Source organism: Pezoporus occidentalis, unplaced genomic scaffold (genome assembly GCF_034315485.1).
Source record: "Pezoporus occidentalis ecotype Australia unplaced genomic scaffold, CSIRO_AGI_Poc_V1 ctg67, whole genome shotgun sequence".
Taxonomy (NCBI): domain Eukaryota; kingdom Metazoa; phylum Chordata; class Aves; order Psittaciformes; family Psittacidae; genus Pezoporus; species Pezoporus occidentalis.
Genome location: NW_026916019.1, coordinates 276,836 through 291,206, shown reverse-complemented (window position 1 = coordinate 291,206; position 14,371 = coordinate 276,836). Strand labels below are relative to the sequence as shown.

Genomic DNA, 14,371 nt, shown 5'->3' with positions numbered 1-14,371 from the left:
CCAAAAGCAATTTCCTGGCTCTGAACCAATTCCATTATGACTTCAAATGTGATTTTACACAACTGGATCTTGATTATAAAAACCGGCACAAAGGTACCAAAATGGAAAAAAATGGCCGCGATCAAGATCCTGTTGAAGCAAGCTCCATTCCAAGAGCAGCAGTACTTGAGCTGCAAACCCCAGAATGATATCAACATATGCCTTGATCTCCACAGCGTGAACCAGGTTAAGTGGGTCAACTGTATGGGGGAGTGGGAACCACACTCTGAAAGCTGTCATGTACTGCAGCCAGAGGCACTAGCCAGCTTTGCAGCCTGGGCATCTTTAATATCCTGATAATGTCAAGCTGCTCTCTCTGCCTACCTCTGTGTTGTTGGGGTGCTGTCACAGACAGCTTGGGTGAGGACAAACTTGTTCAGAAATGCACATATTACAGTCTGAGATGCCGTGTCTCTGTGCTCCGCCTGCAACCTGTCATCTGACTTCTTCCCGATGTGCCTCACTTGGGCTCTGCAAATATAAGGGACTTAATTCTTGGCTGCAAAGCTTAAGGAAAGGCAGTATGGGAGCTGCAGAACTTTGGGTCTGTGTTGAAGGCACATGTTCAAGCATAGAGAAAGGAGACTTTCCATCTTGGGGAACTCCAGTCATTAACTGCATTATATTCTTCCTCAATTTCCATCATAGATAAATGCAGTAGCTTCTATAGAGGTGTAATCATGCCTGCAGCTTGATGCATCTTGCAACACTGAACCTGCTTAGAGGCCTGTAGTCTCTTCTTAACTAGTGGGTGTTTAAAAGCATAATTGAAAGCAGTTGCTCAGCAACTCCAGGCTGCAGTAATTTATGCTTATAATGATAATAGTGCAAGATAATGAGCATGATTTGCCCTGAACTTACTGCTTCTGTTTATGGAGTTTTGTTTGTGGGCTGTGCTTTACAAAATCTGAAGGCAGACTGAAAAGAAATATTTAGAGATGTCTGACAGTGTTAGGAGTACAAATGATCTGAAGTTGACAGAAATACTGTGCCCTTACTTCTCACAGCTATGAGCATGATGATACCCATTGCCTATCCTTCACGCTGTTCCAGCAGTGATAACAGCTTAATTCTGCAGATCAATAGTTTCTTGCCATTGGTTTGCTACCCTTCCAGCTCCCCTGCAAATGCTGTGAACTGCAGTCTTGCTTTCTCATTCTGTAGAACTTTCTCCTACTGCTGGTTATTGAATGGACAAAGCTGCTGAAATAATCTTACGAACAGTCATCCCTAGCCCTCAGAGTCTTGTGCTATTCGTGGTTGAGAAATGTGTTTACAACTGATAGCATCATTCAACATGCTCATCATCATGTGCATCGGAGTGCGTCTGTGTGCATGTTCAAAGGTGTAACAGAAACTGGTTGCTCACAGTCTTCAAACTACAGATGCTATCAGGATTTAACAAATGTGAGAGGATTCTGGGAAGTAAAAACAGAATCAAGGAGAAGAAATGCATGTTTTTAAGCAAGAGAAGAGAGCATTTATTTTCTCAGTTGCACTCCCATGTTTTATTTGGTGTTTAAAGCAATGGCTCATGGAAAGGAAAAGCGGGAAATGCCATACTGAAGTTTAAGCTGAGTGGTCTGGCTGCTGACTATTACAGCAGTCAATTTCAAAATTCATCTAAACCTAAGTTGGGATGGGAGAGAAGTTATGGGGTTCATTTGTCTTTTGTCTTTGAGGGAAATATGTGTGTCTGGTATTCACAATGTTCCCTACACAAGGAAACTAGTCTAGGTATGGCTGACTGGTTTTAACCTTGGCAGCAGTGCTGTGAAATGCAGTACAGCCAGCTGAATGCTGTTGTTTGTTGTTGTGCTATTTGGCCGTAATTAGACCTAGAGGGACATAGGTGTGAAATCTATACTGGAAGAAGTTATGCTTGGTTTAGTAATCTTAAGAACATTGGAATATTCTAATAATATTCCACAATAAAGAAATAACTAGGAATGATTTAAGGATTAATTTGTCTTCCCAATAAGCAGTAGACCACAGTGAGGTCTGAATAAAACAATGGCACGTTTATTTTTCATAAGAGAAAGGAGGCTTTAGGAAAGTACTGTTGATTTGTTGTATCATCAGAGGTGGCCTTGGGGGATGAGAGGTGAGCCACTGAGCATTCCTGTGTCAGTCAGGGATAATGTGGATGTAGTTTGCACAAGCGTTATTCAGGTCAGGCATCTTGCGGTTCCTGGGAGACTGCTATTATTGATGTTGTAACTGTGGGTTTTTCCATTCCATTGTTTTTTTAGAAAGGATGTTGTAAAAACAGCTGGAAGGAAAGCTACCAGAGTCCAGGTGTACAGACTGGGGGGACAAGAGGGAAAAACATACTGGAAGAAAGCATGATGCTGTAGCATTTTAGTCGAGACAGGTAAGAAGACATTTTGGAGCTGAAGTTTCTTTTCCCATTTTTCAGGTTTAACTTCAGCAAAAAATAATCCAATAAAGGCGGAATGGAACTCAACCTTTTCTGCTTTCATACTAATGCCTAACCTTTCAAACTTTCATGGGCCTACTGTGACTCTTACTCCAAAGTGGGTAGCACTGCTTACCTCTATGATGTAACATACTTGTTTCACCTTTCATGGATCACATAGGTTCTCAAGAGGGAGAGGAAAAAAAGACATTTGACAAGAAGCAGATCTTTCTGTCTTAGAAAAGAGCACTCGGTATCTGTGTGTTAAGGAGCTAAAAATCTTACGGTCCCAAGCATGTGTTGCAAAATCTGGCTAAGAAAAAAAATAATCCTGAAAGCAAATCCCGAAAGGCCTGTGCCTTTCCTCATGTGCACATTTGTCAGCTGTTTAAAATGGCAGCATACTGGACTGGTGCATGAATGTGTAGGAATGGAAAACAGCAGGAGACTTCATGTCCAGTATGCCTGCAGAAATGAAGACATTAGCAGAGTGACACGTAAAGACTGCAACACACAGCTCTTACAGGGGCATGAGACCCAGTTAGCCTTGCTTCTGCTGAGCTAAGTGCCAAGTGTTATTATTTTGATGGTCAATTTTCCTGAAGGCTTTATGAACGTTTTTAGACTTGAGCCTCTGTATCTGTAGGATGCCATAGTGAATGGTAGCAATTGGAGCCTGACTGGGCATAAGAAAATCCATCTCTCCCCTATGGGCATTCTTCCTCTGAGCATGCTGATGTTATTTTAGATGTTTGGGTTTTAGATGTTTGGATTTTCCTCTCCTCTTCACTGGGTCGGTGGTGGATGCAAACAGTGTAATGCAGAGGAAACAGCTGCAAGACTTTTCCAGCCTAAGGACAGGCTGCTGCATGGGGCTTTTAATGTGGCAGTATCTGGATGAAAAGAAAATAAAAATTCATCATTTAGTTTTGAAGCATAGGCTTGGCCACAAGGCTTTTGAAGAGGGCAGGTGTCCCAATTATTGAGAGTACCAGGTTGTAGCCCATGAAGAAGCTGTGTTCACTGCAGAACAGGGGATTGCCTTTAATTAACAGAAAAGTAAAAGCAGTCAGATGTGTTCTTCTATGATGCCTTAACTATGTCATACCTTTCTAATTAGATATATAGAATAAAATACACTGATACAAGACATGCATCACTTACATGTTAGGAAAGAGAGAAAGCCAGGGGGTGCAAGGAGTGCAAAGCAGGTGGCTGTGTGCATGCATATGAGCTCCCTCAAGGGCGTAGGCAGCTGCTTTGCAAGGTGCTGTGTATGCATTGTGGGAAGCAAGAGTGATGGGCCCAGTAAAGGTGAGCCAGGATTTTCAGCTGCAAGAGCTGTGCAGTGAAAGATATTTTCTTCCTGTATGATTTGTCAAATTACTGCAGCCAGCAGATGTATGGAATGAGGAAGGAAGGTGAAGTCGCAGCTGGCTCCTGGCTGTGGAAATGTGCCCAGTGCAAAGCTGCAGGGGCTCTTTCCCTGGTAGGTTCCTGCTCTGGGGGTCTGAGTAAGTTGACAACTCATCCACCTTCTCCCATCACAGAATACAGATGATGGGGGAGACTGAAGAAGAGGGAGACAGATGCTTTTCAGTTGTGCCCACTGAATTGGCATTGAAAATGATTTTATTATTTTGAACACATTTACATGTGCAATTAATTCATATTACTGTGGCCCACCCTTCGTGGCCAAAGTAACAAACCTCAGTCAAACTCTGTCATGAAAGCACGTTGCAAAACAGTCATATGACTTGGAACCATCACTCAGTTCTACTGGGCACTTACAAATTCCAAGAGTCCCCAACTTTCTTGTGGAGGTTGAATAGGCTGTTTTCATGTTTGACAAGCTGTAAGGTGAGGTTTAGAATCATAGAATCATAGAATCGTTAGGGTTGGAAAGGACCTTAAGATCATGTAGTTCCAACCCCCCTGCCATGGGCAGGGACACCTCACACTAAACCGTATCACCCAAGGCCTCGTCTAACCTGGTCTTGAACACTGCCAGGGATGGAGCATTCACAACCTCCCTGGGCAACCCATTCCAGTGCCTCACCACCCTAACAGGAAAGAATTTCCTCCTTATATCCAACCTAAACTTCCCCTGTTTAAGTTTTAACCCGTTACCCCTTGTCCTGTCACTACAGTCCCTAATGAAGAGTCCCTCCCTAGCATCCGTATAGGCCCCCTTCAGATACTGGAAGGCTGCTATGAGGTCTCCATGCAGCCTTCTCTTCTCCAGGCTGAACAGCCCCAACTTTCTCAGCCTGTCTTCATACAGGAGGTGCTCCAGTCCCCTGATCATCCTGGTGGCCCTCCTCTGGACTTGCTCCAACAGTTCCATGTCCTTTTTATGTTGAGGACACCAGAACTGCACACAATACTCCAGGTGAGGTCTCATAAGGGCAGAGTAGAGGGGCAGGATCACCTCCTGTGACCTACTGGTCACTCTCCTTTTGATGCAGCCCAGGATACAGTTGGCTTTCTGAGCTGCAAGCGCACACTGCAGCTGGCTCATGTTCATTTTCTCATCAACCAACACCCCCAAGTCCTTCTCCGCAGGGCTGCTTTGAATCTCTTCTCTGCTCAACCTGTTGTTTCATGTGAACAAAGTATTTTGCCTGTCTTGTCTTAATCACTGAGATGGTAGAATTAAGGTAATCTTACAATTTTCTCCTTATGTACAGTGAAGCGTCACATAAAAATCCAAAAAGCTTTTATATCTATGTAGGAAAAGAGAAGAAACTATGAGCCAATAGTCTCACTCAGAACCAGCACAGCACAGACAATACATGAAAAACACTAATATAAGAAGTTTTATATTCTCTATATTACTGATAGACATTCACCTGCATAGATTACTGGTTTGATTCTCTGCAAAGACCAAATATAATTTTGAGACTATTTGACAGGATAGGGTTAAGTTCAAAGTGGGTTTATGTCACTAAGATTATCTTTCATTCCTTTTCATCCCCTTCCTCCAGCTTAGCCAAGACAATTTTTCCCCCTCTGGATTTTGCTTGGGAAATAAGTGCTATTTTACTTGATATTAGCTAACTCATGTTGACACTCAACTACTGAAGGTGAAATTCATACAATTTGTCTCTTCCACCATAATCTGTTTTGTAAGCCAAAGTAAGGAACATAAAGCATATAAAATATTTAGTCTTTACGATACTAAAGACTGGAACACATTGTTAACTCTTGAAATGGCCCTTCTCCTATGTTTTTTTGGGAAAGGTGAAGAAACAAATTAAGGAACAGTTTTCACTTGGATGAAAATGCACTGTGAAAAATAGCGTACTATTTCACTGGTTACTGGAAAACAATAAGCAGAGAAACATTTTTAAAACTGTGCAAAATATAACTAATGAAACAAAGTGGTTTGGCTAATTCTTTATTTTCAACATCAAATACATTGATAAAAATCTCACACCAATCGGGTTAGAGTTTTCATTTAGACTTTTTTAGAACTTTTTTAGGTGCAAAAAAAGAAAGAAAACTTCACCAAAACGAAGACATCAATAATTTTATGTGCATCAGTGAAAGAACAGAATACTTCAACGAATACATTATGGCAGCTGAGCCTATACCGAAGAAAGGTCTTCCCATTGACAGACAAAAGCACACAAAAAGCGTTAGTTTCATAGTATATACAGTAAGGTGATACATAAAGTGGCTTGTTAATGCGAGTCTCATGACCAGCAGTCTATCCCTTCATTCTCCAATGGGCACTTTCTGAAGAAACAGACTTCTAATTATAGGCACACAGGAGTAGAGAGCATACTAATTTGTCAGATGGCAGCATGTACTTTTTTTTAAATTTTTTTGAAATTTTTTCTTTAGGCACATCTGAATGCAAAAGATTTTTTTTTTGAGATTTTTTTTTTTTTCTTTTAATACAGTGCAAAACTGAATACCCTTATGGGCAACAATCACTTTGAAAACAGCTTTCAGGATATAAGGCTATCTACATTTGAAAGGTGAAAGGGAACTCCAGAGTGAACAGGTAGGTCACTAGTATCAGGGAAATACTAGTTTAAAATCCTTAGATCAATTTGAGATTACGCTATAGTAGCAGGAGACATCAAAGACTGGTTTGCATTGTGATACCATCGTTAACGTGACCCTTCTCTTACACATGTTGTATTTCTATCCGTAAAGCTATGTTACAGCTGTAGATAGCATGGAAAATAGACATCTTTTTTTCAGAGTAAGAAAAGCATTTCACATAAATTCAGCTGAGAATACCTTACATACAAAATCCCATTAGCTTTAGGTTGGGTTGCATTCTAATTTTAAAGCAGGATATTATATACACAAGAGAGGCTTGCTGTGCTCCTACCAAAGCCTGTGATAAGACTAAGGCCTCAGGCAGACTTTTTTCTTTGATGGTAGTTTGTTTCACTTTAAACATATGGCACAACTCTTAAGGAATCAGTCAGCATCAACTGGAATGAATGGAGGCTTCAGTACAAACCCTGGTTTGGCTTAAGGGTGTGGTTTGGGTTTTATTTTGGATGTTAGGGTTTTTTGTTTGGGGTTTTTCAATTTAAAGTTCAGTGACCTACTGATAATTCTTGTAATATCCTTGGGAGCTCAGTTCAGATTATTTCTTTAACTATATTTTTAAATTATTAAACCCCTCAGTGTCCAGAAGGAGAAAAAAATCAAGAGACGTCACTGAAACATAAATTTACCACAAACATGCCCCAAGAAACTCTCATTAAATTATTTTACCCCAGTACAAATCCTGCTGCCCCAGCTGGCAGCTTTACCTGAGACAAAGCCTGCAACATCAAGACATGGCTCAAACTATTGCAAACCAGAGTAGCTTTCACATATTGCTGGAAACTCAAACGCCACTAAGACATCACCCTATTTCCTCTTCTGCCTCCCAAGCTTTTTTTGTAATAATTCAGTAACAACCGGATTCTCAAGCAAAGCAAGTTCATCTGGTCTTACTTCTGTTTGGCTTGTGCTGGTAATACATTGCCTGTTTTTCAGGGGGAGGGGGGGTGTTTTTTGTTTTTTTTTTTGATGTGGGTTATTTTTTTGGTCTTTTTTTAAAAAATAATGTATAAAAATTATAAAATAATTCTTTTATTAGCTCTCTGGATACATCACTGTGAATATTTTGGTAAAAGCATAATTAGCTGCCTTGAAAAGTTTTCTTTCCTTATTCTTTTTTTTTAACATATTATATATTTTTACTTAATGTCCATCACCAGGTCTTCAGGTAGTACTGGTTTGTCAGCTGCAAATATAAAGTATATATGTATATATATATATACACGCACACATATAAAATATCATCCTGTGAAATAACAATTATTACCAATGTCAGGCACAATCGTTTGCATATACGAGAGCATAATTCAGAATTACATAGGAAAAGAATTGCCATATTTGTATCATAGACTTTGTTTAATTGGTTGAATAGCTACATTCAGCTGTCTGATATGTGGACAATCATCTTTACAGGTAACTATGGGAAGGTTACTATATTCATTAAGGTGCTGATTCAATTAAAATCTTATGAACAAGTTAAAGACACAGCTCCTAAACGAGTCCCGAGGTAAATGAATCTGTTACTGGGAAATCACTGTTTTTCTTTCCAGGGTGCCCTTCACTGTTGTCCCCACAAAAATGGGAGGACTGGTTGAATCTGAATTACTTCCTTGCAAGGGCTGAGACTAGGAAAGCATTCATAACTAAGACTGGAAGCTGACTGATTATTCCTTATGTTCCAAGACACACTATGATACCCTTCTGTCTGCTGCATACCACTTCAAATCATGCTTATCCAGCTTCACCAGGAAAAAAATGTAGTGTGGTGGTACTTCTCCTATGTAAGTACAATCAGAATCTGACCCTCTGTGTTAAGTTGTTCTCCATTAACTACTTTTTTTACCCTAGGTCCAGTTTACACTTGAATCAATGTAATGAACTGTTCTGGGATGTGGGAAGGGAGGCATTCATTTAAACCAGTTTGCCTTTCAGCTTAAGCTTGTGAGCTCGATGTGTGCGTTCTGTCATAGAGACCACCAAGTTGCACATTATTTAAAAAGCAGCTCTAGTGCTGTTGTTAGTGAGTGTGAATTATGATGGTGTAAGCATATAAATGTAACTACACGGATTCCTGTGCTCCATTGATCTTAGCCTGCACTCGTTTCAGGGCATTCACAATCTTGCTAACACCTTTGAAAAACAGCTACTAAACAAAAGAAAATGTGCATTTTCTTTCAAGGTATTTAGGAGCCCTCCAAAAGCCGTTGGTACCAAATTTGAGCGCACACACACACACACAGACACACACTCTTACTGAATACACAAAAAAGACAAATCCTTCAGCAGATTCAGAAAAAAATGACACTATAACAAGCACCAGTAAAAGGCCCATTAACTTACAGTGACTGCTTCACATGTTGAGGCTTGCGGAGTTTTCAAGGAATCTTAAACATAGGTAACATCTAGTTTTAGACTTTTAAACTGCATGTATCCTCAGATATGTACATGAAACTGTTGTTATAGACATCATTATGTACACTCAGTAAAGAATAGAGTCCTTGACTTGGAGCACAAACTTGTCCTGTGCCTTACTACAACTGCTATGTAACTCAATCTCACTATGCACAGACTCTGCTTCTGTAACAGGGAGCATGATTAGACATAGGCACTCCTGCATGGCATTAGTTCACTGTTTCCTGTATCTAGTTACTACGGGATATTCCAATCAACATAATCTAATATAAGCGTTTAAACTATAGCAGTAGAAGAAGCCTCCCTGAACCCTCCTCTAGCACTGTGGCCAGCTGCTGCAGAGCAACCTATGCATGTGCTATGAAACATCCTTATTGGCAGGGTGGTTGCTTCCAGCCAGCTATTGGGATAGTCCCTGGTCCATGTTAACTCACAAACTGCACCTGTAAACCAGAAGTGCAGATAGCACAGGCAAAGTTCTTTATTATTAGACTACCAAAATATCCCTGGTAAATGTAATAATTCCAGTACCCAGCAACATTCCCTGACATGATTAATTTGATCACAGAGACAGTCAAACAGCAGCGCCGACTCCTACTTTTTACTACATAGTATAGATTTCTTCAGTCTCTCTCCTTTCATGTCTTACTAGAAGTCTTGATGTCAGTGGACCTTTTGTATATTTACAGTTGGTCTGAAGAATCTGACTAATCCTTATGAAAAACTTACACACTTGCATGGAGAAAGCTAGGTCTACCTTCCTCGACATGCAGTCCTAGAGTCTTCACCATGTCTGAGGCCGATTGCCCAGTTCTGGTGTCACAGGTGAGCTAGCTCCTAGCAGTAATTTCTGAGCATACCCCAACAAGAACCAAAGCAAGCTAAGGCAATGCAGAGCCTGCTGCTCTGGCTGTGATGCCAGTCCTCCTGTACATGGCTAGGCCATACTTTTCTGGATGGAACCATCCCACCTGCCTGTGCCAGTTTTGCACTGGTGTGCTCACCCCTTGGTTTGTAGAACAGTAAAGCAAAAGACAGGGGGAGGTTTCATAAAATAGTGCTGGATCACATATGTGCATGAAGACAATTTGGTTTTTTAAAACCTGATGATTTCTGTAATCATCTTGTCTGATTTAAGCACAATTACCTATGTTATCGCTGTTGTTTTCACCTTGACTGACACACTGCCAAGCAACAGGGCAGTTTAGCTTTGCAGGATCAGACAAGATAGGATGCATGCAGTGCAATTTGGCTAGAGGATATGGTAAGGGAACCTAAAAGTTTGGTCAGTGTAATCTTGAGAGGGCTTTGTCTACTGATGTAAGCCAGCAATGTAAAACAGCTTTATTCTCAAACAGGGGTTCCTTTCTACTCTACAAAGAAGAGACGCAGGAATCTACCTAAGCTGCCAAAGCAGTCACTAGCAGTGTAGATGCACTATGGCACCCTAAGATGACAATCAACTTTTCATTTACACCCTCCACCACCCCTCCCAAAAAAAGTCAACCAAAATCACTACTAAACTGGTTCAAAGCTTCAAGCAAGTAAAGGATTAAGCAAGCTCAGAAGTAGGGTTGGATACTAACAAAGGCTACCTCTCATGAAGATACCAATATGCATGGATGGTATGGCCTGCTAATTTATAGTCAAATGAATGTTCAGTTTAGATTAGGACTTACCAACTTCCATGCAAAATTAAATAAAACTGATGCAAATTTTAAATCAAGTTAGCTTAACAATCCTTGCTGGCTGTCCATAGCAATGAAATGTCTTCCATTTAGGATAAGCAATCAATTTAGGCAAGTGCTTGACAAACACTCAAATGGAAAATGCAGATGACTGTTGTCACTGGAGTGTTTACACTGGTGGCACTATAGACGAAGCAAGAGCTAGGTAGCACACTGTTGGGTATCTCATACAATCACATTTGCTGACTTTTGCTTATATTGTACTCTTCACCCACTTTTTCCTCTTCTTTGCCTATATAAAAAGGCTGCACGGAATGAGATGAAGCTGAAGCAGTTGTCAGCTGGCTCCGGTTCTCCTCTTCCATCGGTGCAGCACTCCTGGCTGCTGGGGCATGCAGTCGATGAGCGTCCAGCATCTCCAGCAAGAGATCGTAGAGTGGAACTACATTTTTACATTTCATGTTATACAGGTGCTCCATTCCTTTGTTGCTGTGGGTTTTAACAAAACAAAGTTTACTTTCCAAATACGCTATAGGAAAAAAACCTATCAGCTGATAATATTTATGAGGTTCATATGAATTCCACCTTGTACAGAACTAACTTACCAGTTCAGTTGCTGTGCTCTCCTGCTACAGTTAGCAGAAGACAGCACCTTCAAAGAATATTTCAGACTGCTCATGAGCAAGTTGCCTTCTGAAGGTGGATCTTTCTCTCTCCTTTGCCTAAAACGTAGCCTAGAGCACATGGACTCCTAATTTAGGCACTGTGACCAAGAAAATAGGATGAATCTTTGTCATCCCCATCATAAAATCTTAATTATCAGATCTTTTTCCCATAAAATAACCTCAGCCAATTTGTTAGCAAATTCTCACTTGTAATAGTATCCATATACAAAACTATGGAAATTATTCACTTCACTGTGTATCTGGAATTTCCTTAATTGTACAAATTCTTTTTAAGTAAGAAAGCCACATGCACACACTGATTGACTTTTTCCTGAATACCTGTACACCAGCCCAGGAGGTAAAATCTGCATGTTTCATCTTTAGCAGCTCTGGTGTGGTGCTTACTCTTTTATTAATTGAAATGATGAAAATTAAAATTTGTGTAACTTTTTTTTCTGTTCATAAAAATAAAATCTATACTGCTTTTTTGCATACCATGTTGTTAACGTTCCAGCCTCTGAGCAGCTACCTTGAAAGGTAATTATGTCTGGCAGAATCACTGCTACAACTAATAAGAGTGCCTGACACCACACCTCTAATTAGCAAAGGGCACCCTCCTCTAGACTGGGATTCATCAGATCTGCATTTATTCTCACCTATAAAATACACATAATGACCCTAATCTGTTTTCTGAAGTGAACTGCAATCAAGCCACTTGTGAAAAGTGGCTACATGAAAGTGATCGTTTTATTAAATCTTATAGGAGACTAAAGTTTGCAGAACTAGGCTACTGCTGCATTATTATACTACTTAGTACTTTTGAAATAGGATAGAAGATGCACATAACATTAAAAGTAGACACTGCTTACAGCACTATCAAAACAACAAGCAAAGTAGAGGAAAACTAGAAGAAACAAATGGGGAAAACATTTACCCCTCAAACTATAATCCAATGTACTGTTTTGCACACATAGTCATACATCTTTATGAAAGTGGACATATGTATATATATTATATTTTGTAACAGCTTTACACACAGTTTGCACTCCCACCTGTGAAGGAAAAGCGTGTCTGTGTGCATTTGTGAACTTCCCTTGCATGGGACCAGTGTAAGAAGGCTAACCACATGCTTGCTCTCACCTCATGTGTCTGATGTGAGAGAGGATGAGGAGGAGCTGAGCTAGTCGTCTGTGTTGTTGCTGCAGAGAAAGACCCGACTTAGCCATTAAATGTATCAGAGTGTCTGTAATTTTGTCCAGGACACGGTGAATGTAGTCTTTCTCTTCCAGAGATTTCAAGGTGCTGGAAAGAAAAGTGTACACACCTGTAGTAGAAAGGAGAAAGAAAACAAAGCACAGACAAAAATTACTTTGATGGAGTCAGATTTGCCCAAGGTTCACCTTGTGATGGCTTCTTCAGCTGTGTTGAACCATGGGAGCTGGTGGTGTGTGAACCCTCCTGCTAGCCAGCCAGGTCATTGGTTTGAATAACCCCGGAGCACTGCAGGCAAAGCAGGAGGAAGATGATACCTCTTCCCTGTCTGGGTCCATCCAAGGTCTGGGCCAGGTGGAGGCAACACTGCAGCCTGCAGCTACACCTACCCAAAGGCTGTATTCCTCTAAGCCACTCAGCTCCGAAACCTTGAGGAAAGGGCTGTTGCCCCTTGAGAGGTCTGAGGTAAGTACTGAGCAGCCCAGGCCTTTGGCAGTTTTTACTATTTTCCCCACTCTGTAATGTTTGATTTTTGGTGATCTGATAGTCAGTCTAGAACTGTTACCACAAAACATGTAAACAAAATCAGGCTTTGCTTATTCACACTCACCTCAATAAAACCTTCCCAGCCAAGGAACAGCCTTGAAAGGTGTGCTCCTTCACCTGCAAACCCAGCTCTCCTTTAAAAGACATGTCCAAAGCAGCCTATGTAAGTTTAGCCATCTTTGCTTACTGCTGAAAGTGAGCAGCCTGAAGATCTGAACCACAAGGAAATTTTTCCAGAGATCAAAACCACTTTCAGACTCCCACTCCAACAGCCTCTCCGCATATCCTGTAAAACACTCTAACTGAGGTGTAAGAGCTTTTACCGCTACTAATTCTTGGGTGCATGAAACACATCAGCTTTGTAAATGGTAAATTCTCAACTAATTCGCATGTTTCTATCTTGAATTTGTTCAGGAAACCAACACACAGCCAGTGAGAATCAGGTCACAACAGCACTGTGCTACCAAAAGGCAGCTGTTGCATTCAGCACCAGGTTTTTTAATCTTCTCGATTGAGCCAATTACACTAAACAGGTCATATTACCAATTATCCAGTCCCAAGGCAACAAAAGCTTAAATTGTACGAACAGTAACACAATTAAACTGGCTTGATCACAGTGTGTTCAGTGCCCTGTATCTATAGTGCACTTGACAAATCCTGTGATTTAACCCTTCTGCAACAGCTTACAGAGCCAAAAAGAAATTTGGATTTTGTCCTTGAAAAAACTTGGTTTCTGGAATTACATTTCATTTTGTTTTTCTTTAAAGCATCATACATAGCACAATACACAATGCAGTTAGTGATACTAAGAAAAAAAGACACACACATGCTAGCATGGACACATACAGATATACAGACTTGTTTGTTTGTATTGTTTGTAGCCTGGGCCTATACCATTGGATTTGATGGTATAAGAATTTTTGAAGATAAGAATATTTTGCCATGCATCTGAGCAGTCAGGGAAATTGAGGGGGTTTCTACCATCTTCTTAGCATACCTAACCTTCCTCATGTCATCTTGGTACTTCGAGGACTTGACACCTAGGACTACTGTAACCTGCAAGTAGGCTTTATGAATTTGGGTCTTCTGTACTAAAAAAAAAGAAATATAAATTTGTGATTGCGAATGTCAGTGTGAGTGTCTGTGAGAGAGAGACAGAGTGAGAGAGATACTGCTTTAAAAAAAATAAAAACCAATGAAAGGGTAACTCAAACACAGCCCAACTGAAAACCGTCAGTCAGATTTCTTAATTTTGGTAATTAATGTTGCTTCTGGTTTGGTGTAGACAGATAGTACAATGGCCTCTTTTCTCATGG

The 14,371-nt window shown here is 40.5% G+C and overlaps 1 protein-coding gene across 6 annotated transcripts in view; it reads right to left on the bottom strand.

The window, feature by feature from the left end:
- Positions 1-7,004: 7,004 nt before the first annotated feature.
- The window catches only part of ESR1 (estrogen receptor 1), a 178,948-nt gene continuing 171,581 nt past the window's right edge, over positions 7,005-14,371 (bottom strand). For all 6 annotated transcript variants that reach the window (XM_062640890.1, XM_062640887.1, XM_062640888.1 and 3 more), the window contains 2 exons: positions 12,438-12,621; positions 7,005-11,121 (listed from right to left, as the gene is read on the bottom strand). In XM_062640890.1, the coding sequence (XP_062496874.1) occupies positions 10,866-11,121; positions 12,438-12,621 (440 nt within the window). In that variant the 3' untranslated portion in view covers positions 7,005-10,865. The remainder of the gene's footprint in view (positions 11,122-12,437; positions 12,622-14,371) is intronic.